Source organism: Mustela erminea, chromosome 3 (assembly GCF_009829155.1).
Source record: "Mustela erminea isolate mMusErm1 chromosome 3, mMusErm1.Pri, whole genome shotgun sequence".
Classification (NCBI taxonomy): Eukaryota; Metazoa; Chordata; class Mammalia; order Carnivora; family Mustelidae; genus Mustela; species Mustela erminea.
Window position 1 is genome coordinate 123,519,404 of NC_045616.1, and position 26,013 is coordinate 123,545,416.

General features: G+C 49.5%; 1 protein-coding gene across 7 annotated transcripts in view; it reads right to left on the bottom strand.

Moving 5' to 3' along the window:
- ABLIM3 (actin binding LIM protein family member 3) overlaps positions 1-26,013 on the bottom strand; it is a 109,361-nt gene that overhangs the window by 16,887 nt on the left and 66,461 nt on the right. For 2 of the 7 annotated variants that reach the window (XM_032337373.1, XM_032337372.1), the window contains exons 8-14: positions 22,289-22,376; positions 9,769-9,827; positions 7,494-7,565; positions 3,402-3,557; positions 1,821-1,850; positions 1,234-1,363; positions 438-536 (exon numbers count right to left, since the gene is read on the bottom strand). In XM_032337373.1, coding sequence (XP_032193264.1) covers positions 438-536; positions 1,234-1,363; positions 1,821-1,850; positions 3,402-3,557; positions 7,494-7,565; positions 9,769-9,827; positions 22,289-22,376 — 634 coding nt within the window. The remainder of the gene's footprint in view (positions 1-437; positions 537-1,233; positions 1,364-1,820; positions 1,851-3,401; positions 3,558-7,493; positions 7,566-9,768; positions 9,828-22,288; positions 22,377-26,013) is intronic. The other 5 variants (XM_032337375.1, XM_032337374.1, XM_032337378.1 and 2 more) reach the window with 3 other exon arrangements.

Below are 26,013 nucleotides of genomic sequence, written 5' to 3' on the forward strand. Positions count from 1 at the left end.
AGGGATCTGGGCTAGTCTGAGCACACTGGCAGCCTCAGGACCCAGAACAGTGCTGGGCTATACAGAGAGAACAGAAAGCCTCAGGGAATTTAAGGAACTGGCCCAAGGTCACAGGCTTCCAAGTGGGGGAATGGGGATTTTGTCCCAAGAGTTTTGATGCAAAAGTACGTGACTTTCAGCATGGTTACTGCTGTGTCCCATCAAGGCTTTCAGACATTCGAGGCCCTTCTCTGGCTGCTTCCTGGCGGGCTTGGTCAGGGCTGGCTGTGTCAAGTGGGTAGACTAAAGCCCATGGGCGTGGGGACCGAGGGGAGGGTTAGTGTGGGAGACTGGTTAGGGAGGGTCCCAGGGACTGGCTTCTCCTCACTGCCGGTGCCAGCACCCGGCGACCCCATTTAGCATGCACCCATGCCGGGAATTGCGGGCTGACAGCCTACCTGGGATGTGAAAGTGCTTGGGAGCCTGGTAAGAGGTCGGAGTGGAGGACCTCACATCTAACTGGCTATGGTATGGAGAGCTCCAGCCACTCTCGGGCCCTGGAGCGCGCAGGCAGTGGTCCCCAGAGAGAACAGAGGCACAGAGAAAACAGGCATTACCGCGGTGGCAGTTAAGGCAGCAGTGAGGTGATGACAGCAGGGATGGCAGGGAGGGGCTGTGCTCTCATGCACCATGTCTGCGGATACAAGCTCGACCTTCTTTTTTGGCCTCACCCCAAAAGTCAGGGATCGTGGGCCATAAGCGTCTACTCCACTGGGCTTCAGGAAGGTGCCTATGGACCCCTTGGCTCCCCTCCCCCCTTCAGTTGATTCTTTCCTCCACCCAAACAACTGCTTCATCCCTGAACTCCATGTGGCTATGGAGGACCTGACCAAATGGGCTAAGGCTGGGCCTGTGCCCAGTCCTCCAGCCCTCTGGATGGGGCAGACCAAGGGACAAGGACAGAGGAGGCTTCTTCCAGCCAGGGCTGCTGGGCTGTCCACCACTCTCCTCTCCTGGCTGCTTACCGCCCACCTTCCTGCTGCTTCTCAACTCCAGGTGCCCCTTCTCTCCCCCAGCCAGGGACATGTCAGTTAGGCCTGGCTGGTCATCTGGGTGGTCACCGGCCTCCAAAGGGCCGAGCTGTGATGGAGATCCTGGGGGAAGCCCTGGGCTGTCTCTGCAGTGGGCAACAGCCAGCCACTGCGTGGTCCCCCTGGTTCCTCTTGTTCCTTTGGGGGCTTCCCCCTTCCTTACCGGAGCGGTAGTAGTGGTGAGGCGAGCGGGAAAAGGTGGGGGACATGCCCTGCCGGCTGTAGGTGGGAGAGTCGATGTATCCTGGGCTGGAGGCCCTTCTCTGTCGGAGGTCCAGGTTCTCGTAGATGTCCTGGGAGAGGAAGTGGGCCATGAGCCAGGCCGGCAATTAAGCAAGCCTGTGGCCCAAGTGTCTAGCAGGCAGGTGGGGCAGTGATGTGGAATTTAGGATTCAGGGGGGCTGAGGATCCAAAATTCATGGTGCTGCCCTTCCGAATACCAAGGCCCCCTCCCTTCCCCACACATAGCTCGAGGAAAGCTTCTTCGCCCATCACTCAGAGTCTCTTGAATAGAACCGGTGGGTCAAGGATTCCAGGAGCCCCAGGGAGGCTCCCTTTAGGTAGAAAAGGCACTTCCTCTACCATTTACGCCACAGCTACTTCCTCCAGGTTATGCTCCTAATTCTGCCGTCTGTGCCCTGGTCAGGGGCACCCTGGGGTGCTGGGTGGGGGCAGTGAAACTGGGGGCCTGCTCGGTCTGCCTAAAGGGACCCAAGTATAGAAAAGCCCTCCCCAAACTAACCCAGTTACCTGGGAGTAGGGAGATAATGTTCCCAGCGACTTAAGGAGCGAAGAGTTGGAAGGCCATCATGAAAGGAGCAGAGGAGAGAGAGGAGGGAGAGAGGAAGAGGGGTTAGGCAGCCGAGCGGAGATGGGCCAGCAGCTGCTTGGGGCCTTCCTCCCCAGAAAGCAGTCGCGCCGAGCGTGCTGGAACACCAGCAGTGCTGACACGTAGCAGGGTGACCTGAAATCACACCCTTCATGTACCAATGGGAAACCGAGGCCCAGAGAGGGAACGGGGTGTCTTGGGGACTCTTGGGTACAATGTGGTGGGGTCTCCACTTGGACCCAGGATTCTCTATCACAAACTCAGCCATTTCGTGATCCTGTCCTGTCTACCAGTTCGTGACTACTCTGTGGTTCATGAGGGCAACGTGCAGGGCTAGGGACACAAAGGTTGGGCCAACCAAGGCCTGGGCTGCTGCTGTCCACGTGGGAGTTGGGCCAGTGGGCGGTGTGGTAGGCTGGAGGTGAAGCATCCCGTCTGCAGAGGGCAGTGGCTGCTCAGCCCCCCATGTTAACCCCACTCTTTCGGTTTCCAAGACAAGTGAGAAATGCAGGTTCTTATGTGAAATCTCTGCATGTTTAAATGTTGGCAACTAATTTACATTTTTGAAAGAAAAGATACTTAGTGAAACAAAACAAATCTGGGAGTTGGCTTTGGCCTGTGAGCCCACTGTGCCATTTCTGGCTTCAGGGACATCAGTCTCTAGCTGGTCCCCCCTCCCTGGTCTATTTCAGGGGCCAGAGCCCCGAGACTCTCAGCCTTGGGCTCTCCAACCAAGAGAATGCTAACTCCTTTAGAAAGGAAGGGGACAGCGGTGGAGTGGGGACAAGAACCCAGGTCCCTGCTCCCCAGGCCAGGGCTCCTCTCTCATCAGTCTCTGCTTCGGGACAGAGACTGATGGGGTGAGGACTCACCTGTGATATAGCCTGCCAGGACCTTCAGGGTAATGGTCACCTGCCTTCTCCAAAGAACACTTTCTCTTGTCCAGCAACCACGTAGTTCTTTCAAAAGCTGGCTTTTGACAACTCAGAAGAACTCAGAACTGCTGAGTTCTTAAAAAGCATCTCTTGCTTTGAGCATAGGGGCTTAAGGCCAGGTGCAAAAGCCAGAGAACCTACGCACCAGGGATTATAAACCTAACTGACCACTGAGCCTGTCAGGGATGAAAGCCGTGGGCCACGTATAAAATTACTCCACTAGGAGACAAACAGTAATTCAAGGGATAAGCAGTCACAGGTTTGTGGCTTCAATGCTGGGGTTCTCGGGGTGGTGGCAACTAGGGAGAAATGGGGAGCCCATTTCCTGCCTATAGGAGGCGCTCTTCCCCCCACTCCAAATAATGGAAAGACACCTGCTCTGATTTTTTAAGAAAAGCCAGACTTTTGGATGAAATCACTCGATTTTTAAATGATGACTCTAACTTCCTGTTTAAAAGAGTGCAGGGGCTGACACTGTGGAGGCCAAAGTGTGTGTGATGGAGTGATGGGGACCGTGTGGGCTTTCTCTCCTCCAACTGCCCCGGAGAGAGGGGCGAGACGCCATACCTCTCCATAGCCACATCTCTCCAGCATCTCGTCGGACGTGTATCTGGAATGAGGCTCGTAGGAAATGAGGTCGGGGCGTTGTACCTCGTAGATGGACTTAACCTTGGGGAGAGCTGCCAGGTCTTTGTAATTAAGGATCTCATTATCCACTTTAGCCTGGGGAGGAGGAGAGGTACAGGAAAGAGGCAGAGAGATAAGAGGGAAAGGAGAGGAAACAAAAACCAGGCACAGGGGAAACAAGCTTCTCCAGTTTCCACTAAAAACAGAATATTAGGATGGAAGAGGCACAGAATATTAGAACCCGGCAGGTCTTAGAGGCCCTCCCTTCCAAGGGGGCTCACACTGGTTGAGTGCATTTTATGTGTGAGACCCTGCACTTGGCAGGAATTATCTCCTCCAAGTGTCCTGATGGCTCTGGTGAGGTTCGTGTCAATGTTATTACTGTTTTCCAGGTGAAGCTCAGACGGTTCTGGGCTTGGTGCCCCTTAGCCAGTAGGTCTGAATCTGTCTGAACTACCCAGCCTTGGTGGGGACTGCCTTCCGAACCCATGAGGGGAGGAAATCCTCACTCACAGCTCCTTGAAGGTGATGGTGAAGATAGAGAGCGAAACCTGAGCTCACATTTGGTGAGCACTTACGATGAGCCAGACTCTGAAGTCCCTGGTAGGGATTAACTCCCTTAGCTCATACAACTAGTGCCACTAGCAGGCACTAATGCCATCTTCTTTTCTGAATAAGGAAACAGGCACAGAGAAGTCAATGAACTTGCCCATGGTTACATAACTAATAAGTAGCAAAATCAGAATTCAAGCCCAGCCCGTCTAGCCTTAGGACTTGCCTTTCCAGCTGCCTCTGTTGGCTTTACAGGCTTTACACTGTCTACAGCTGGCAGAGGGCTGCCCTCAGAAAGCAGACCCTATATCGAACTGAGACAAGCCTCTAGCTGTTACCTGACCTTGGCTGAGCCCAGTCCTCTAGAATAGCATGGATTAAGAGACAGTTTCCCTTGCATGGGGCAGACCACTTCTCAGGGCTCCCGAAGCCCTGTCCTTTCCATGTCGGCACCCTCCAGCTGCTCCTGCTGTGCCTGGCTTCTGCTGTGGTCAGCCAGGATCTGTCCCCACTGCTGTGACTTTCAAGATCTTGATGTGAGAGAAACTGAGAGGCCACTAGACAGAGACTCCAAGGAAACTGTATTTATCCAAATAACATTCTTCCGGTGCGTGGGGGCTCAGGTGAGTCTCAAGTCCAAAACTACTGTAGAGAGAGTAACTTTCATAAAGCCCTTACAAGCATTGCTATTCAAAACATATTCCAAGGTCCTTCCACCATTCTGTCCCTGTCCCAGCCCCCTGTTGTTTGGACACTGTGATGCTCATTCTCCGTTGCTCCTAGATCCACCATCCATTCCTCCTCTCCCTGATTTGGGCTCTGAGGCCCCATGGACTGCTTCAGAGGCTCCCTGGCTTTCTGCTGGGCTGGGCCAGTGGGGGGGGCACCTGTATACTGGGAGTGGTAGAGAGAGACACTGTCCGCTTACACTGTCCTGCCGTCAGCAGCCACGGTGGGCATAGCTCCCATCCGGGGCTGCCTTTCACAGCTCCGGCTTTCACTGGACATTCTCTTTAGGCCTAGGGTGGTGACAGCTCCTGCTTTTGTAGACTCTGGATGCCACACGATGTCTTGTGGGTCCCCTAACCCTACCTACACCTCTGTAAGTGGTCGCCTCACAAAACCATCTTCAGTAAAACCCTTAGAAGGGTGCTATCTCATTTCTGCCAGAGCCTGCCCGGGTTAGACATCATGTCTGTGCCAATTAGGGGGTGTGTGGGTCAAGGGAACTTTATTAGGATGGTCCCCTTGCTGCCTTTTGTCATGGGATGTTAGATCTTGACCTTGAGAGCTCTTAGCATCTTGCAAACTTGTCTTGACCCATCAATAGTCATCTCAGGCGCTTCAGTCCAAACCTCAAAAATACTATATTTATATATTTCCTCTTATAGCCACTGTGTTCATGGGGTTATAAATGAGCCTCAGGTTTGGAGGCATAATGACTGGACAGAGGCCTCCTGACATAATTAGGCAGGCAGGAAGGAAGAGAACACGTGGAACTGGTCGAGGTCAGACCTCCTGAAGATGGTTCTAGCCATCAGTGGGGGGTGGGGCAAAGTCTGAGAGACCTGCCCCTCACCCCATTCACTGATGATTCTATTTTAACACCAAACCTCAGCATTTATGAAAATCAGACACACACACACACACACACTCTCTCTCTTTGCCTGTTATTGTGTGCCCCGAACGTGGTCGGTTGGTTTCTTCCCTGAGTTGGGAAGCCACCTTTAGAATGGTTTGATTTAAAATATGGCCCCCGTGACCTGTGGGGTCATTCCCCAGAGCGGCTGAAGGTGAGGCGTTATAACAGGCAAGAAAGGAGAGTATGAGAGGGGAGACGCATGCCTCTGCCAGCATGCGCGGGTCGCTGAGCTTGGTGTGCGAGCCCCAGATGGACGGCCCAGTGGCAGGTGTGCCCGGCTGCCCTTGTTCGTCTCTATGGAGCTGATCTTAGAGAACTGCCATATCTATCTATCTATCTATCTGTCATCATCTATCTATATCTCCCAAGTTTGCATATTCTAGTAACTCTCCTGGAGACACGATCAGTTTGTTAATAACCTTCTCCACTGTGTAGACCCTGAAATCTAGCTCATTAATCCTGCTGTGTCTGGCCCCATTCATAGCACCAGGTCGGGCGGGGGAGCGATAATCATCTGTCTTGTTCTGGACAGGAATCTTCAATGAGGACGGCCTGTGATCAAAGAGATTTTCTTCTGTGGGAGCCGCAAGGCAGTATTGACCACATGGAAGTTGCTGTCAGTGATAACTCTTATGTCTGATTTTCATTTGAACAGAGGAAGAAAGGAAAGGAAACAGCTCCATTAGTGAGCATTATCCAGGGATCAAGGAGGAAACCAGATGTGGATTTGGGGTAAAATAATAATGGAGCGATGGTGGCCAGGGCCCACCCAGAGCTGGCTGGTTTGGGGACTGTATCTAGAACTTTTAATCAGGAGCCGTCTTCCTGCTCTAGACCATTCCTCTCCCTCCATCCCCTCTCTCCAGCTTTGGTCTTCTTGGCCCTTCCAACTTGGGGGCTTGGGGAAGGCTGGAACAGTCCACAGTCAGATGGCCCATCTCCTTGGCTCGTCTCTGTCCTCTCTGGCCCTGCCTCCCTCACCTGCTTTAAGTTACTTCTCTTTCTCTGTCAGGTCTGAACTTAAATGTTTCTTCCTCTTTTTCCAGGTGGCCCTAGATGGCCTGTCCTTCTGTCCCTCTGTAGCATCATTAGAGCACCCTGTACTTTTCCTTCCTAGCACATACCAGAACTGCGACTGCTTCTCCTTGGGGTTATATATTCAAGGTCATGAGGATGGGCATCAGGTTGGTGCGGTTCACCACGGTTTTCCAGCACAGAAGCCAGAACTTAGCCCAGAGGAGACACTTAGCACACGTTTGTTGAATGAATGAATGAATGAATGATTAAATGGATGAATGATATAGCCAAAGGACCTCTGACATCATTTACCTCCACTCTTGTCCTTTCTTCCTTGTCTCTGCAATGATGAGTGTCTCTGTTTCAGTGTCTCTGAGGATGGGGGTGCAGATGCCTGCTTGTGCTTGCCTCCTTATCACACAGCCATATCTCCCCCTACTCCCCACTCTGCATACCACTCTGACCCCAGATTTTTGTCCCACTCTTAGCTCACTTAAGCAGTGGGGAAGGAGGCCCACTGTGGTGGTTTTAGAGCTCACCAAGGGCTCTTCTGTCTTTGACTTTCCTGTGCTCCAGCTGAAGCTGACCTTATCCCCCATAACACTGTGTTTACTAGGCTCTGTGCTCCATGCCGGCAAGGCCCTCCCTGTGCCCCGCTGTGTCTCGGGACCTAGCACAGAGTCTCTAGCACATGACAGGTGCACACGAGATGTTAGTTGGATGAAAACCTGACAGCTGTCTTCGGCTATCCTTAGAAACTCTTTAGATTACCAGACCTGTGGATAACAAAGACCTCTGGGGGGCTGAGAAGCGATACGTACGCAGATGACTCGGTTGGGTGACCCAATGCTGGATCCGGGGGGTGAGATGGAAGTTTCGGACGTCCGCCTATGCTGTGGGAGAGATGATACAGAAGGAGTGAGAAGCCTCACCTCCCGCCAGTGGGGAGGGGAGGACGGGCAGGGAGGAAGAAGGCTGCTCTTTAGGGAACAGCAACAACGCGGTTAAATACACTTGCCAGCTTTCTGTACTTTCTCTTTATTTTCTGCCTTTGTAATCAATGTCTGAGTGTGCATGAAATGGGAAATGTGCAGGATTTCAGGCTGTTGGACAGAATTTGGATTTGTGTATTTTTTTTAAACATATTTGTAATTGATCTTTTAGGTAAGTATTTATTCATAAAACTTTTCATTTGGGGTTATCCTGCCAATATTGTATTTAATTTAACTGAATAAAATTGGTTGGGACTCATTCCTGAGCAGTTTGTTTATGTGAAATGTACAAGCACGTTCAACTTCCTGTAATTTGCAGAAAGTACTGATTCTTCACAGTGTATCCATTGCAAATTGACATCAGCCTTAGTGATAAGCTTAAAAAAATCTTTCCCTGAACAAAGACAATGAGGTGTTAATGGCTCCCTCGGCAGAAGGAGGGGCTATGATGTAGTCACTACATCAAATACTAATGATGTACTGTATGGGGATGAACATAACATAAAAAAATTATGGAATAATCATTAAAAATTAAAAAACAAACAAACAAACAAAAACAGATGGGGAACTAAGAGTCCCTAGTGAATGAACTATGTGATTTCAGAGATCCCAGATTCGAGATCTGTAACATGAAGGGGCTGCTCTGAGGGACTGCGACATTGCCTGCCAGATGTCTCAGGCCACAGTTTAGAATGAAAGCATTCTACCTGGGGCTTTACAGCAGCGTCTCCCAAACTGTGCCTCCTGAACGGGTGGTGACTCTGGCAAGATGAATTTAGGGGGAGCATTTGATGATACCGAGTTGCAGAATGGGAGAGTAAAATGTAAAATTGTATTTCATTCATCTCCCTCACATCAAGGAGGAGGTCTTAACTTAGTGCTGATGTATTTCAGCAACTGTCTCCACTGTTGTTCATTCCCCCCCCCTTTTTTTTTAAACAAAGAGAGTAGAGGCAACACCATCCAGCTGGAATTTCTAAGATTTGTTTTTAAAAAACATTTTATTTTCATGGGAGGTATTTTATGGTTACCTTCTATTTAGAGTAAGTAATACTGGTTTTCCACTTGGCGATATCAAGATTTACATTAAAATAAGCTCCTTTAAGTGAAGAGTGGTGGGTTGATTTCAGGAAGAATATTAAGTCTGTAATGATACAGGTGGTGCACGGATGTAGCAAAAGCATCGGGGTTATAGAAAGATAACGGAATTTGAGAAATGCCACCAAAAAGGTAGGAAGGAAATTGAGGAAGGAAAGGGCAGTTTGGTCTTTTTACATCTTAAATGGAGATGATTTGGAAGAAACAGGGGGAAAAAACATACGGCTGAGACCCAATTATACATCAATTATACATCTATTGATGTGCAAAAAGTGCAAAAGGTAGAGGCACTTCTGATGTCATCAATTGCCTGTCCCCCAGCATGCACCCGGCTTTCTGCCCCACAGCATCAAGGACTCAGGAGCTGGGCTCCTCCCTACGGTCCTTGGATCAAGAACCCCGAATTCACAGGACTTCCTGGGACTAGTCAGAGCACAGTAATTCAGAGGGACATAGGACCGCAGGTGGCCCGGCGCGTGCCTGGGGACACTGGCTGTGTTTCTGCCTGCTGCGTTACTGTGGGCAAACCACCACCCTTGTTAGACTGTGACTTTCATACCAGCAAAGAGAACATACAATGCCTTGCGCCGTCTGATCCACGGTGTTAAAGGAAGCAAATCAGACAGTGGCTGTGAAGATGCTTTACAAACTGTCAGTTCCCACTGTCAACTCTATTCTTCCTAATACATGACCTGAGGCTGGGGAAAACCCCCAGCATGTCTCCACGCTGGCTTCAACAAGGCCACCGTCCTGATGAGCAACGCTAAGTTGAAGGCCTGGCCCCAGAAATGCTGAAACCTCACAATTTGACAGTTTTCAAAGTGCTCTCACATCCCATGTCTTTATCCCCTCAAATGCGCCATGAGGCAGGTGTTCCCATGAAGGAAATCTAGTGATATAGGCATGCATCTGGGAGGGTGCGTATTAAGGAAAGACCCCCTCTAAAGTACAGTGCCCCCAACCAGAGGCAGGAAGTGTGGTCTGGTATTTCTACCAGCTTGCTTACCTTTAACTTCTTCTCTGCCCGGGCTGCCTGTTTGCAGATGGGGTGCCAAACCTCAGAACCTAAGGGGACCAACAAAATAACAAAGATTCAGACCTTTCACCCCTTGAGTTCTCTTGCCACCCCTCACCTCCCTTTATTTTGTTGGCAGCACACCTCCCCTAAGCAGCAGGCAGGAGGACCCCCTGGGGAACCAGGCTCTTTGCAGCTCCATCGATCAGCCACTCCCACTTTTTCTACCTGTCCAAATCCTACCCATGCCTCAAGGTCCAGGTCTCACACAGCATCTTCTTGCAAACTTTCTTACCTGCCAGCTGGGACTGACTTCTCTCTTCGTTTCGGTCCATAGTTCCTGGTATCTTTCCTAACACACACGACCTCAAATCACAGTGGCCTGTGCATTTAGGGCCCTAACTAAATTAGAAGCGCTTCCGGGCAGGGCTGAGTTTTATTCATTGCTGGCCCTCCTGCAGCAGGCAGCATGGGATCTGGCTCTCGGCAGAGGCCCCATCCATGTTTGCGGGGTTAACGGGTGAGTGCATGATTGGCAGTGAGTGACACACAGCAGGTGCTCGGTGAATACTCGTTGAATGAATGAATGGCAGTGGAGGTGAAATAAAGCGGCCGACCATGGTGACCTCCAACCTTCCTTTGTCTTCAAAGACGTCGGACAGGGTCTGAGAGCTATCGCCGGAAGTGGGGGGGTGGGGCCATGATGCGGAGTTGGCTTTGGAGGATGGCCTTGACCTGCTAATTCCTAAGAGGCCCCAGACTCTGCAAATTTAGTATATTGCAAATGCCTGCATTTTATTGTGTGGGGGGCTGTCCAGTTGGCCAGCCCCAAACTCGAGAGGCCAATTTGGAAAGGCATGAACAACAGGTGGCTTGTCACATGTTGAGAAGAAGCCCCAAATATTACACATTCCCCAAAGAAGAAACAGGTGTCGTGGATTAGAAGGAAAAGTAGGAACATATTATCCCTCTGGTGCCATTGCTCTTATCACCAGCCCAGAAAGGAAGGGGGCCAGCAAATAGCTGGATTCCTGGGCACCCAGATGGCATTTGTTTGTCTGACTTTGTTTTTAGGATACGCTTTCCATTATGGTTTGTTGCCTTGAACCCCCAGGACTGGAATGCTGGCCAAGCGACGGCGGGTGGTGTGAAGTTGAAAAATTAGCCCCCCAAATGAAGAGAGGATAGGCCTGAGGTAAGGATCCTGGCATCTTGTTTCTCAGCCTGGATTCTTGTCTCTGCTTGGCTCCTAACACGTTCTCTCTTCCATTCCGGTTTCTTCATCGGAATATAACAATGAGGTGGGATTTGGATGGTGCTGGAGATTGTTTTCATCTCCAAGCTTTTCATTCTAGGCCCAGTTTGTCATTTATGAGATAGATCAGGATCTTTCAGTTTCGTTTGCTGATTTTTCTTGTGGGTTCTTAGTAATTCAATAGCAGTTTAATTCTTGCTAATGTAAGGTGCAATGGCTCCTGGAGCCCAGTAGAGGGACTCCCGGTCTGTGGCTCAACCAAGCCTGGTCATCACAGGGTGTGTCTGCTGCCAGTGGTGGGTGGGGATGCTTGCTTTGGGGAGTTATTCAAGAGAGCATTTCCGGGTCCCGGGATACTGTGGAATCCACTAGGAGCTGTTTACCCCTGGGGCTCCGGCAGGAAGCCTATGTCACAGGTCACTGCAGGAAATGGGTGAGGGGGATACGGATGTCTCAGAAGGTGGTGAGATGAAGGGAAAGAGGCATATGAAGGGAAAAGGTTGGGCAGAAGTCCTTAAGGGGAGGCAATGATGAGTTAAGAGAGGAGGTTAGACTCAATGGTCTCTCCACGTTGCTCACATAATCTGTTCTGAAATAGAGCTGAGCCACAAATGACTTCAGTATTCATCTCATAGGAAAGCTGGTTTATAGAAGAAGTGAAAGGGGAGAATCAAAAGGGAGAAAGGAAATATTAGAGATGGAAAGGAATCAGAAGTTTGGGAGTTGGCGGGATAGCATCTAAAGAGGGAAGATATTTGTTGGTTGTGAGCAACAGACTTAGGTAAATTAAAGTAAGAAAAGTGATCTGTTCATGAAGACCCCTAGGAAGTGGTGGTTGGCTGAGCTCAATGACGTGACACAGACAGAAAGACAGCATCCTGAGTGAAGAAGGCCATTACTCTCTTCCATGGGCTTTCTCCCCAGGGCTTAAAACAGCACCTGGCTCATGTGTGTTTCATAAAGACATAAATGAATGACTGGTTGGATTCCACCTCTCTATTTTATTTATTATTATTATTATTATTATTTTAGTATTTTATTTATTTATTTGAGAGAGAGAGAGAGAGAGTGTCAGGCAGACTCTGCACTAGCATGGAGCCTGATGTGGGGCTCGATCTCACGACCATGAGATCATGACCCAAGCTGAAACCGAGTCAGATGCTTAACAGACTGAGCCACCCAGGTGCCCCCACCTCTGTGTTTTAAAATGAGACACAGGATGAAAGGCACCCCGAAGATGATGGTAACCAGGACAGTGAGGGGACCCAAAATTAGGCCATAAGGCAGGGTCTTCCTTGTGGAGAAGAGAAGACTTAGCAGAATGGTGGAAAAGAGTTTTGAGTATTTTAATGCCTCTCTGAGGGAAGAGCAATGAACTTGTTCTGCACGTCTTGTAACGTAGAACAAGGACCAAGGGCAGAAGTTTCAGGGAAAGAAAATCCATTGTCTGAGGACTGAATGGGTCCATTCTGAGTGTGAGTTCCCTGTCCCTAGAAGTATGTAAGAACACATTGGGTGGGTACATGCTCAGCAAGGATATTATAGAGGAGACATATAATGAGGTAGTTACCCTAGTGGATGTTTACTTTCCCTCCCATCCCTTGGGGAGTCTGTTTTCATCTTCACAGATTTCTCTGTATAGAAAAAATGAATTATTTGCTCCTATCCAGTGAAGTAGACTGGAATGTAAGTTCTACCAGGAGCGGGATTCACATCTGTCTTATCTGTAGATACAGCTGCAGGGACTGCAGAGTCTCATTAAATACTCATGGAGTGAATTAATAAAACAAAAGAAACATATTATTCTGTTTTAGGCCAGTTAAGTTCTCCAAACTGGGCTCCAAGATTTAGACAAACAGTACAATTTAGACTCTGATTTGACAGCTACAATTCCAGAGTGAGTTTCTATCAGAATACTCACTAGACTGGGGTTTGCCCAAGAGGGAGCTGTGGCCCAGTTGTCCAGAAGCCTGGTAAAATGCAGATTCCTGGGCTCCCGGGAGGCCCCTGAAGTCAGCTCCTGGGGGTGGGGCCTGATAATCTGTGACAAGCTCCCCAGGAATTTAGGATTCCAAAGTGGAGAACCATAGGGCTGAGTACTCCTTGACACTCCAACTCTGTTCCTTTGGAATGTGATGGGATAAAGAACCAGTTGTATAAGACAGAGGAATGTCTTGACTTCTTGTAGGAAGTTAACACCTTTTGCTGGTTAGACTCCTGGTTCCATGAGTCATACCTTTGTCCTCGGACACTGTCCCAGACAGTACAGGTCCTGCGGTTCAAACCTTGTGTAGAAGTTACGGAGTGGAGGGATTAGCTATTTCCTTGTGAGCTGACTCAGAGGCCAAGATCGGAATCTCCAAAGCTGTCCCTCGGCCGATGGTAAGGCTCTTCTTAATCCCCAGAACAGGAAACATCAGCCTTGTCTCTCCGACCGGTGATGGCACACCCCACATTTGGGTTATTCTTTTGGGTTACTTAAGGTTTGGGAACCCACCCGTCTCTCCGCGGGACATTGAAATGCAATTTGCCAAACTTCTTCTTTTTTTTTTTCCCCTGCATTAGTGGAGATTTTAAGGCCCAAGCCAGACCTGGTCCCACAGTCTTCCAGACCACCCAGTCAGGCTTATGAACAGAGCAGTGAAGGAACCCAGCTCACCCAAAGGTTCTATTTGCCCAGCACAGCGTTTTTTGTTTTTCGGTATCTGAATGCTTTTCGACCTGGCAGGTGGTCAGTGACCCTCCCTGCTGTCTGCCTCCTGGCCCTTCTCTTCCATTTCAGTAGGCGGTTAGATTTTCAAGCCCGGATCCAAGCCAGGATGTACTCTCACAGCAGCTTTCTTCCCCGGACTTCTCTTGACCGTTGCAGGATGAGGTTTCTCAAAGTTCTGCCTGTATGTCAGCGGGACAACCTCTGTGACTCAGACTGGCACTTTTTTTTTTTTTTTTTTTTTTTGTTTAAATTTTTTAATTTTTAAAATAAATATATAATGTATTTTTATCCCCAGGGGTACAGGTCTGTGAATCACCAGGTTTACACATTTCACAGCACACATCATATGGAATGGCTCTTTTAAAATCCCTGCCGGAACACAAAGACATGCTGTATCCACACAGTGGAATAGCATTCAGCCATAAAAAGGAAGGAAACACTGATACGTGTGACAACATGGATGGATCTAGAAAAAATGCTGTGCTAAGTGAAAGAAGCCAGACATAAAAGCCTATGTATTGTAGGATTCCGTCTACATGAAATTGCTCAAATAGGTAAACTATAGAGACAGATGGCACATTCGTAGTTGCCAGGCTCTAGCGGGAGGGGGAATGGGAAGTGTTCAGTGGGTATGCGTTTCCTTTTGGGGTAAAAATATTTTGTAACTAGATAGAGGAGGTCCTTGTACAGCCTTGTCAATATCCTAAAAGCTACTGAACTGTACACTGGAAAATGGTTACTTTTATGATACATGAATTTTACCTCGAACCTGAAAATCCCCACTCCCTGCCCCCAGCAGGTGGATGGCTTCTGTAGACCACAGGATACTTGACTCTTCACTTATTACTGAAGGGTCCCAAACTCTGCAATAGGGAGACGAGTGAGCCTTTCTGTCAAATCTGACTCACAATAACAGCCCAAGTATAATCTTGGGCCCTGGTAAGTCTGTACCGTGTATTGGGCAATCTATGCCTTGTTTGTCATAATATTCTTCTGGGGTCTGAAGGCCAGACGTCACTGCTTACCTGCATCATCTAGAGCAAGCCAGTTACTTCTCTGTGCCTCAGTCTCCCCACTGATAAAATGGGAATGATAACACTATCTGCCTCAGAGGTCTGTTGTGAGCTTTAGTGAGTTCATGTTCCTAGAGCACATAGCACAAGGTCTGTTAGCGTGGGTACCATGCAAGTGTTAGCTGTTGTAATTACCATCATCTACCCTCCCCTACCAAAAATCCCTCTTTGCCAGGATCCAGTGTGGGGAAGGGGAAAGGAGTACCGGAGACACCTGAGGGCAGGGTGTGTAGAGTTTACTCTTCTACTCCGGGGAACCTTGGCCCCGGGGGAGTGAGGGACCTGCCGCAAGCACAGGGCTGGCTGTGTGGGTGGAGTTGGTGAACAGAAGCCGGGCTTGGCTGCCAGCACACCCCTCAGGGAGCCTGGGCTTGGGCCCAGGGATGAGGGCAGCTCAGGAGACATGGAAAAGCCTCATATGCTTCGCGCTGAGAGGATCAAGTGGGCTTGACGCTTAATAAAGAGGTGGAGGGAGAAAGTGCTCAGCTCCCAGGAAGCTGGTTAGCATGCAGGCTAGGAGGCGGGATGAAGGAAGGAGTGTGGCAGCACCCAGGTGCAGAGGCTCGCGGGAAATTCTAACTGCTGATCACGAGCGCGAGGCCGGCAACTGCACTGCAAGGAGTGCTTACTACGTGTCACCCACTAAGCTTCCTTATTATTGTTAGTATTATAACTAACATTGAGAAAGCGCCTATGCCAGGCCTTACGCTACATACCTTAGAACAGTGGTATTTAAGTCAAGGCCCACCACGATAATTAACGTTTCCTGACCATAGAGGCTAAGCCGTACGCTAAGCGTTATTACGAAGGACGGTAATGTTGACGATAGCCAGCATTTTTGAGCGCATGCGTCACGGGGCGTGGCCATTTCTACATTCCCGGATGTTTACATGAGCTCAGATGGGCGGACCTGGGAGGGCCTGGCTCAGTGCAAAGCCTTCCTCCTGCAGTTGGCTCACTTAATCCCACAGCCTGGCGAGGTGGGCCTAGTGCTATCCCTGTTTTCAGATGGGACATTGGGGTGTCTCGCTCTGTCCAGCATGGTGTCCTCGCCCTACCTGGGTAGGCACATATGACCGACTCAGGCTCCACAGAGTCTCTCTGGGACTTCTGTGCTGAACTTGGAATGTAATACTGCCCCTCTGGGGTCACGGAGCCCTCCTTCCCTGACACCGAGGCAGCCGGTGCAGGGCTGGACACTGGGTGGTCACGCGCTGAAGGAAGCAAGGAGCAGAACCACCTGCCCACCCCTCTGGGCTCCTAAACCCCATCGTGCTGCTTCTAGATGTTTCTCAGTTCTGTGGGATGATCAATCCCCTTTTACCTAATGTTGTTTCTGCCACCTAAAAAGTCCAGACTAATAAAATTTCTCATTGAGTGAAAACCCGAGTATCTGACAAGTTCTTGACTTGCCCAGCGGGCAATTTTGTTTCTCAGGAAATAGAGGAAGCTGCCAGGGAAATTGCTACTCAGGACCTAATTCTGACCAACACGGACAAATTGGCTGGAGAAGTAGATGTGACATGTAACTCTCGAGAAAATAGCCACATCGTCTTGAGTTTGAAGTTACTGGAGAGAAGAAGCAAGTTGCAAACAGACTTTAAAATATCAACTTCAAACTACTACGCTATAATATTTTCTATAGGCTGCAAGATGTTTGGTAACCCTAAAAGTCTAAAAAAAAAAAAAATCACAGCTCATCCAAAATGAAAATGTAGTCTATTTCAAGTGAAATAGGCTTAGTAGATTCAGACGTTAGGAGGTATCAATTTAGTACAGTAACAGGATATGTTTGAAGAGTCTAAAATTATGTAGCAGGATTGGGGAAACATGAGATTTAAAGTTTTGAAGCATTACTCCTACAAGCTAAGCTGTCAGTAGAGAGATCCAATTTAAAGTAACAATGCTAAACTACTAGCTTATAGCAACCAATAGTACGTTGGTGCCTTTTAAAGTGTGGTTTGATGAGACACATAGATATGACAGAGGGCTGGTGTTCTCCAAAGCCATAATAATGGGAGGCACCTGCCCTGAATATCTGTTTGCTCCATGTACCTCTTTTAAGGTACTTGTCAGAAAAAAAAGAAGCCTTCCTATATGTCAGTGGCATCCCCAGCTGTGCCAGAAATACACACCTCCTGGTGCCAGAACCTTCTATCATCTGAACTAAAAAAAAAAGTGATCTGAAATAGACTACCTTACGGAAGAGAAGGTTTTGGGGTAATTACCAAAGCAAGCATTCAGGGTTCTGTTTTGGATTTGCGTTAACACAGAACTGGGGCTCCTGACTTGATGTTGGGCCCTGGACACCTCTGAAAATTTGAGAAAAGCTACAGACCCTCTCCTTCAAGAAATATACCTACATGCAAACTTCAGCAAGCAATTTCTAAGAGATTCATTGGATTCAGAAGGCCAACTACAAACTACAGGTTAATAATTCTGAAAATGGGGGCTCCTGGGCGGCTCAGTCAATTCAGGGTCTGACTTCAGCTCAGGTCGTGATCTCGGGGTCTTGGGATTGAGCCCCGAGTTTGAGTTCAGGAGAGTCTGCTTGTTCCTCTTCCTCTCCTTCTCCCTCTGTCCCTCCCTCTGCTCGTTCTCTCTCTCTCTCTCAAATAAATAAATAAATAAATAAATAAAATCTTTAAAAAGAAAAGGATTCTCAAAAGAAATGGGAGAAAGTGCCTTAAACAAAGCCTAGGAAGATAGGCCAGCTAACCTTGGCCCAGGGACGTAACCTCTCTAACCTTCTTCTTCTCTACATGGGGGATATTCATGGCTCTTAACTCACAGGGCTGTTGGGAGGATACAACAGGAGACTGCATTTAAAACTTGTAGTACGGTGCTTGGCACATACTAAGTACTCCACCAGTATCAGCTGATGGGCCATTATTATTATTAGCAGGACCTACAATTTGTTACATTTCTTCCTTTAGCAGAGCCAGGTTTGTCAGGATTTCCTGCCTGTGTAGTTCACTATACGAATGATAACAGAGACCCGTTTAAAACTCCGCAGCCGAGCTCCTGGATTCCCAGCGTCCTTCTCTCTCAGACCCTCAGAGCAGGGGTGTATGCAGCGTAGAAAGACGGACAGGAACAAAGTCTATCTCTCCTTTTCCCCTGGTCCAGATGTTTTCAGCATAAAGCCAGATTCTATCTGATGAGCCACATTTTGGGTTTAGAAAAACTCCCGCCAACCCAGCAGCTGTAAGCTTTGTGATTTTGGTGTGTTTTGCCTGAACCTGTAGCATCTTGGCTCTTATTCCGCTGCACGAAATCAATGACGTGATTTCCTGGTGAAACCCAAATGAAGGGTTTGGACAACAAACAGTTTAGTAATCTGGCATCTTTACAGAAGCAGTTAAAAGACTGAATGCACAACAAAACTTAAAACAAATAGAAGAAAACGTGCTTTGGTTTCCGGGGGGACCCCAGAAGTTCTCCCCTCAACAGACGTCAGCCTTCTCCCAATTAGAGCTCATCAGAAAGCCATCACACCGTAATTAAAACACAAACAAACTGACCGGAAGAACCTCCCAAGGCCCGCTGCCAATGCCTCGTTGTGTGCCGCTCCAGAACTGACGAGACTGGGTTTTTAAACTTTGCAGCCTTCCTAATGCTCACTCGCTTGCTCTCTGTTTCTGTCTCGTATGTTGCTTCTGCACGGGGCACTTTGCACTTTTGCATTCAGTCTCTGATATTCATGAGGGCCTTCTGGAGCACACCTGCTCTCTGTAGGCGGGTGGTGGGGGGGTGTGGGAGCCTGCCTCAGTTTCTCCACCACAGGATGCTTCCTCCCACAGCGGGCCTTTGCACCTGCTGCTCCCCCTGCCTCCACCATCTTTCCTCCCCTCTTCACCCTCCCACCTCCTACTCATTTCCAAGATCTTGGCTTGAAATTTCCCCTCTTCAGCAGAGCCTCCTCTGACCTCTCAGACTAGATCAGGAGCCTTCTAAGCACACTCCCATGGCTCCCACACTTTCCCTTCTCTGCATTTATCACAGCTGGTCATTATATCTATGCTTCTATTTGATTGAAGTCAGCCTCCCCTCCTGAGAGCACACTCCGCTGAGGAAGCAGGCACTGCTGCTTTGCTCATGTCTGAGCTCCCAGCACATCACAGAGAGCCTGGCACATAGCATGGCCCCGGTTTGAATGTATGAACGAGGGAGAACAATTATTCTCATTTTGCAGGTGAGGGAAGAGACCCAGAGAAGAAGTCATTTCTCAAGGTCACAGCCCATCTGCAGACGTGTTGGTCCTTGAACCCAGGACTCCCAGCTCTCTTCACTTCTGTGCTGTCTATGCGGAGAGTTTTCTTGCCATTTCTGGGGAATATCATTCTGAGGGCTAGTTACCCCTCTCACGGCCCCCGGGCGGATGTCCAAGACAATCAGAGGCCCGGCTCTCAGGGGTAGCAGAACCTCCAGGTGGCAGCATCCCCTAAGACTCCCACAGCCAGAGTCAGCATGACTCCAGCATGGGAAGGCCTGGGCCCCCTCACTGTACAATCACACAGCATCCCTTGAGGCAGGTCCTTGAACGCCCTGCAATTACTCCCACTCTCCTAGGAGCCAGGAGGGTAGGAATGGAGATAATTAAGGAGGAGGGTGACAGGCCCTTCTTCATCACTAAAAATATCTCCCACCTCCCGTAGGCCTCTCTCTCTCGTAGATTTGATTGCACATTCTCTGGAATGATCACCAAACTGTTCCCCTCATCACTTAACCCTTTCAGCATTCTGTGACGTTCTGGCCAGAAGCAAGGCTTGGAGATTCTGGATACACGAGCATGTGAGCTCCGTGAGGGCAGTGAACTTATCAGACCTGCTCGCTGCTACATCTCCAGTTGTTAAGGGAGCACCGGGTACACACAGGCAGTGCTCAATAGATATTTGCTGAATGAATGAAAGAACTAAGAACTTCCCATGTGTCACAAACCTACCATATCTTATAGGGACTGTTATTAGCCTATTTTACAGGCTAGGTAACTGAGGTTCAGTGTTAAGAGACCTGCCCAAGGTCAAAAACTTGGTAAGCAGTGCGGCCAGCCATTCAATGGGGAGATTGGGATTAGGAATTCGGGCAGGTAGAAAAAGATGTTGATGATTCTAGAGATGTGAGTGACAGAGTAGTTCCAACACTAGGAAATGTGCTTACCAGGAAAGGGGGAGAGGAACACCATGCAAAGAATTTCCAAACTAAGTGCACAGTCCAGATTCCTGGTGGTCGGGGTGCACAAAGACATCATGCAGGATTCTGAGACTCAGGGGGACTCCCCGCACGTAACCCAGTGTCCTGCAGCAGGAAGCGCTAGGGATCAGCACTGATGGAAGAGGAAGGCCCAGTCCTTGTTGGGACCTAAGTAGCAGGCAGAGCCTGGGTCCCAGGAGGTGAGGTGGGAAGAGCCCCTGGGTGGGGGGGCATCATAAAGCCAGTCTGCCCCTACATGCTCTACATTCCTCTGCGCCTCATAGCTCCTATCTATACAACGAGGGCTGTTCGACTAGTCTAGAGTGACCTCTGGGACCTTCCATCTGTGCTACCTCTCTGACTGTACATATAAGTAGGTAGTTGTAAGCTCATAGCATCTTAGAAATGGACACCTAGTCCAACCCAACCAAGAATTCCTGCTCCAGCATTCCCAGTAGAAGATATGAGATTCTCTTGACTATCTTTGGGCCAGAGGTTCTCAACCGAGAACAATTTTGCCTCCCCAGGGCGGATGTCTGGGATATTTTGGGTTGTCACAACCGGAAGGAGTATGTTGTTGGGATTGAGCGAGTAGAGGTCAGGTGTGCCTCTAAACACCGTGCATGGCCTAGGACAGTCCCTACGCCAAAGACTTTACTGGCCCAAAGTGTCAACAATGCAAAGGTTGAGAAACCCTGTTCTAGGCAAAGCATACACTGCCTAGCGTGACAGGAAGACACACGCTCTGTGACTGCTTCCCTGGCCTTAGTCCTGCTTTGAGGGGAAATGTGGAGGAAGGGCTCTCCTAGCCCACGCATCAGCCAACAATGACCCCCTGTAGAGTGAGGACTTAGTGGGGTCCATGTCAGGAGCAAACAGTCTCCCGGAGAAGGCTCCAGGAGCAAACAGACTCCACGGGAAGCTGGAGGGACCAGGAAGGAGGGACTGTGTAAGTTGTGGGCGGGGTTGGGGGCACCAGAGGGGGTCGTGAAGTCCAGAGTGACCCACCTCAGCCTAGAATGGCAGGACTTCCAGAGGAGGGCATGGGAGACTGGAGTGAGCCAGCAGGCAGGAGAGCAAAGCGCAGCAATGAGGATGAGGATGCAGCCTGGAATGAGCTCCCTGTCTGCCTCTGCCCCCGACCGGGTCTCACCCCGCCCCCCCCCCCCCCCCCCCCGCTATGGCCCCCACACCTGTGCTTTCTTTACCTGCCTTAGAGCCTGGCGGATTCTGTCCCCTCACGGGGCAATTCTTAGCTCCACATCCTTTGGGTCCCGGCTCCTGGCCCTTCCTCAGGGCATCTTCCCCAACGCCCACTCCACACATTAGGGCTCTCAGAGTCCCATACCTCCCCTCTTCATGAAGCTTATTGCCATGGTCAGTTATCTGTGGGATTCCTGACTGTGGCCCCTTCTGCTGCAAGGGGCTGGGGCTGGAACTCGCTAGGGGCCCTGGGGCAGAGCCCTCGCACGGTAGCGTCTCAGGAAATGGTTGCTGAGTGGACAGAGAAGCACTTGCAGGCAGGCTCTCGCAGCCGACGTGTTGGGTTTATTCAGGGCTAGAAGTGGAAAGGCAGTCCAAGACCTCGGTGAGAGGGTACCTACAGTGGTGGGCAGCGAGGGGCCCTGAAGACAGGGATCCGCCGAGAACACTACAAGATTCTGGGAGGATGGACCGGGCCGAGGCTGGAGCAGAAAACAGAGCCTGGGGACTAACAGGCCGACTTGCAAGAAGCCTGGGGCCAGAGGGCTAGGACTTGGGAGGGGGCAGAGGGGGACCAGTCCCTCTTTACTTCTTGGAGACTGCTGGTTCCTTTCCATTCCTTTTGGTGTACCCCGAGAGTCTGCGGGAAGCCCCAGGCAGTCTGCTGTGGTGCTCTGCGTTGTGGGGGGGCGGGAGAGGGAGGTGGGAGGGAGAGGCCGTGATGCTGCAGATGTCCCGCAACACAGCCATCTTTGTGGGGTTCTCTGACCCCTCAGCCTGGTTCTGCTCCCGCTCCCGCCCCCCGGACGGAGCCAGGAGAGTCTGCTCAGAGCACAGTCCCGGGAAGCAGGCCAGCTGAGCAGCGGGTGGAGGCGCACAGGGACGGAAGGCAGATTACATGTCACTTCACATTAGCCACAACGGCAACTCTCCCAAACCACCCAGAGTGGGGCGAATTAATTGCAGTCTTGAGGACAAGCCAAAAACAAAGATAACACCGAAATGAAGGAGATGGTCTCTCCTTTACAGACGTGGGTGGACAGGGATGGCTTCCAGAAGGTCTGGTTTTCTTACCTGTGAGGTACATCTCCTCACCTTCCGTGAACATCTGGTGGCAGCGGACACACCGGGCACACGTAGGGTGGTAGTGCTTCCCTCCTGCCTGTGGAGATCGAGAGAGGAAAGAGGAGGTCAGGGCTGGTGCTGCTGTCCACAGGGCAGGTCGGATGTGAACATCTCCTAGGCACATTAGCATTGTTGGTGCCTTTGTGACTCTAAGGTTGGTTGGGAGTCTACCCAGAGGAGCCCAGAAACATCTAAACACCCACCCAGGAAGCTTGGTGATTCTATGCCGTGGGACCCCGAAGGTAGTTCAGGGGACTTCCCCGGACACCCGCACTTCTATTTTGGCAGTGGAAGGACCCCTTGGAGTCCACTGGTCCCACCTCCTCATTTCTAGATGAGGAAACAATCTTGTTTGGAGGACATCTCATTACTTCCCCAAGAATGGGGCCCTTATCACTGGCTGTACCTGAGTGACTCTGAGTGGTACAGGGACCTGGGACCTACATTGGATCAATGAAGAACAGGACCTCTTTTCAATCCTCTTTCAATGCTTCCATTTTTAAAAAAATTGAATTTACTTAGGCAATCTTGACACCCAACATGGGGCTTGGATTCACAACCCTGAGATCAAGTCATATGCTTTTCTAACCGAGTCAGCGGAATCGAGAGTACCAGTTGGTGCTACTGTGTCTTTAACATTTGTCGGAAACTTACTAACCTACCTTTCTCAGAATGAGAATAGGTTTGAGGCTTGGCACCTCCATAAGCAGTAGAATCCAGTTAGAGCTGTGTGAGTGTGTGTGGGTGTGTGTGTGTGTGAGAGAGAGAGAGAGAGAGAGAGAATAGAGGATATATATATACATATATATTATATATATATTTATTTTGGTTACTGGCACTATAGGAAGCGATCTTGGTTTTCCTATTGCATGTTTGTTTATTTATTTATTATTTGTAAGTGAGCCAACTTAAAGCCAATGAAAGTATTAGGTAAGGAAGTATTAGGTAAGGTCCATAGACATGGCAAAACTTCTGAGAGTGGCACATGAAGGACAGGCTTTTAGGGCTCAGTGGACAAATAATGGGCCCCACAAAGGCAGGACCTGCTGACACTGAGGCTCCAGGCCTGTGACGGCTGCACCCCAGTGTCTCTGCCCCATCCCCCAGCTCACCCCAGTCTTGTTTTGGTGAGCCCCCTTGACTATCCCCACTTTCCTTTCCTCCAACTACTTTATTTATTTATTTATTTATTTTTTTAAAGATTTTATTTATTTATTTGACAGACAAGATCACAAGTAGGCAGAGAGGCAGGCAGAGAAAGAGAGAGAGAGGAAGCAGGCTCCCTGCCGAGCAGAGAGCCCGATGCAGGGCTCGATCCCAGGACCCTGGGATCATGACCTGAGCCGAAGGCAGAGGCTCAACCCACTGAGCCACCCAGGCGCTCCCCTCCAACCATAGCAGTGCAAATTCTTCTATGGGGGAAGAAAGAGCCTCAGAGAAGGTTACATCTCTAGGTGTCACTGGAAACTGGTAGCAATACTGGCCCCAGGGGCGCCTGGGTGGCTCAGTGGGTTAAAGCCTCTGCCTTTGACTCAGGTCATGATCCCAGGGTCCTGGGATCAAGCTCCGCATTGGGCTCTCTGCTCGGCAGGGAGCCTGCTTCCTCCCTTCTCTCTGCCTGCCTCTCTGCCTACTTGTGATCTCTGTCTGTCAAATAAATAAATAAAATCTTAAAAAAAAAAATACTGGCCCTGGGAAGAGAGGTCATGGAGGTGGGGGTGTTGGGGTGCAGGTCCCCCGTGTAGCATTCACTTCTATGCTGACTGTTCTGATACTACAATCCAAGCCCAGAGGACTTGGCATGTAGGGATCCTTCAGTGGTGGTTCCAGACTCTTCATATGGAGGAATTCAGCTCAGCGATGGGGTGGGAAGGCGGGGCTTGTTTTGAAGGTACACCTGACCCTTGTACAGCATGGATTTGAACTGCGTAGGTCCATTTACAGGTGACTATATTTTTCTATAAATACAGCATTGTAATTGTACTTTCTTTTCCTTATGATTTTCTTAATAGCATTTTCTTCTCCCTAGCTTACTTTAAGAATACTGTATACCACACATACCTCACACAAATACGTGCTAAGCGATGTTATGTGATGGGTGAGGTTTCCAGTCAACAGTAGGCTATTATTAGTTAAGTTTTTGGAGAGTCAAAAGGCTACGTGGGTTTTCAGCTGTGTGGGGTCAGTGCTCCTAACCCCGTGTTGTTTAAGAGTCAAGTGTATATTCTGCATGTTAGGGCAAGGTTAATTTGCGGGGAGGTGGGATATGCCTGCAGAAAATTAATGGATATTGGAAAATTGTTATAGGCCCCTTCCCAGTCTGGTGGGATGCTAATGGGTTCCTTTTCCAGTTCAAAAATTATAATTGAATAACGCCAAAGGCTTATTTCTGAATCTTTTTTGGGGGGGTGGTGGATGGATAGGCCTGGGTTTCTCTATTCTGAAAAATACTTGATTTATTCTAAAAACTTAGCAAGAATGAAGAAAGGGCAGATTTTTCAAAAAGGAAAAAAGAAATCTCCAGTGTTCCTTATTTGCTCTGGTTTGTGTGGCTTCCAGCAACGATGAAATGCCCTTATCATCACCAAAGCAAACTGTGTTCAAACTTTGGGAGGAGCCTGTTATTTTCCCAAGCTGGTATGTCATGGGACTGAACCTCTCCTACCATGACAAGGACAATCGGTTTAATTAGTAGCCTCTTCCTACTTTGTGTCTCTTTTTCATTTCAATTATAGACCTGTTTTCCAGGGAGGCAACAGCGCCTTGGCAAAACCGAGCTTGGCATCTTCCTCAATGTCGCGCCCCATCACTCCACCCAGGCCGAGAGACGCTGTGCACTATCACAGTGACAACTTGGAAGCAAGTTGGGAGGGAGGCTGCCAGACCAGCTGGCACCAGATTAAGGGAAACCAAGTCAGTGAGGTTAAGATGGGACAATCTGTTAAGAAACAGAAATCAAGAAAATAGTGCAGAAAAACGGGGCATATCGGAGAGGCTGAGAATCAGAGCAAGGTCAGGAGAGGCTGTCCTGGGCAGTCTGGCTCTCCTTGGAGAGAACACAGACAAGGAAGGAGGGAGTGTGACTGTCATTCAGCGTGTTGAGCTCTGTCACTGAGGAAGGGCTGGTGGGGTGGTCTAGGGAGGAAATGGGAAAGGGGAAATGAAATTTCCTTACGTACTGTTGTGTCTCTACAAATGCCCTGGGCCCTGTAGTGGGCAAGTGTTTTTTGCCTGGCCAATATTCTTCCCTCTTCTTCCAGAAACAACACCAGGTTTTACCCAGGTGGTCCTACATATTCCTCACATCAGTCCATGTGGTTAAGCAGGGCTGACCCCACCAATAAGTATATTCCAATTCTATGGTCACAGCTATTGGTTTGGCGATTCCTCTGAGATTGTCCAGGGAGAACCAGTCCCAAGCTGAGCTATGAGAAAAGAGAAGCTCTCCTTCCCCTGGAGATGCTGTCTGATAGGCTTATATCCTAAAGCAGCTGGTGTCCAGCTCTCCCATCATGAAGGACAGCCTTCCTGAGAATAAAACCAACACAGGACGAAGTGGAGCCAGGATGGCAGGATACTCCAAATGCATTCATCTGAGTCCTGGATTCAGCTGGGCCTGAAGCAAGCCCTCCATCTGGGTGTTTTATTATGGGAGCTGATAAATTTCTGTTTTG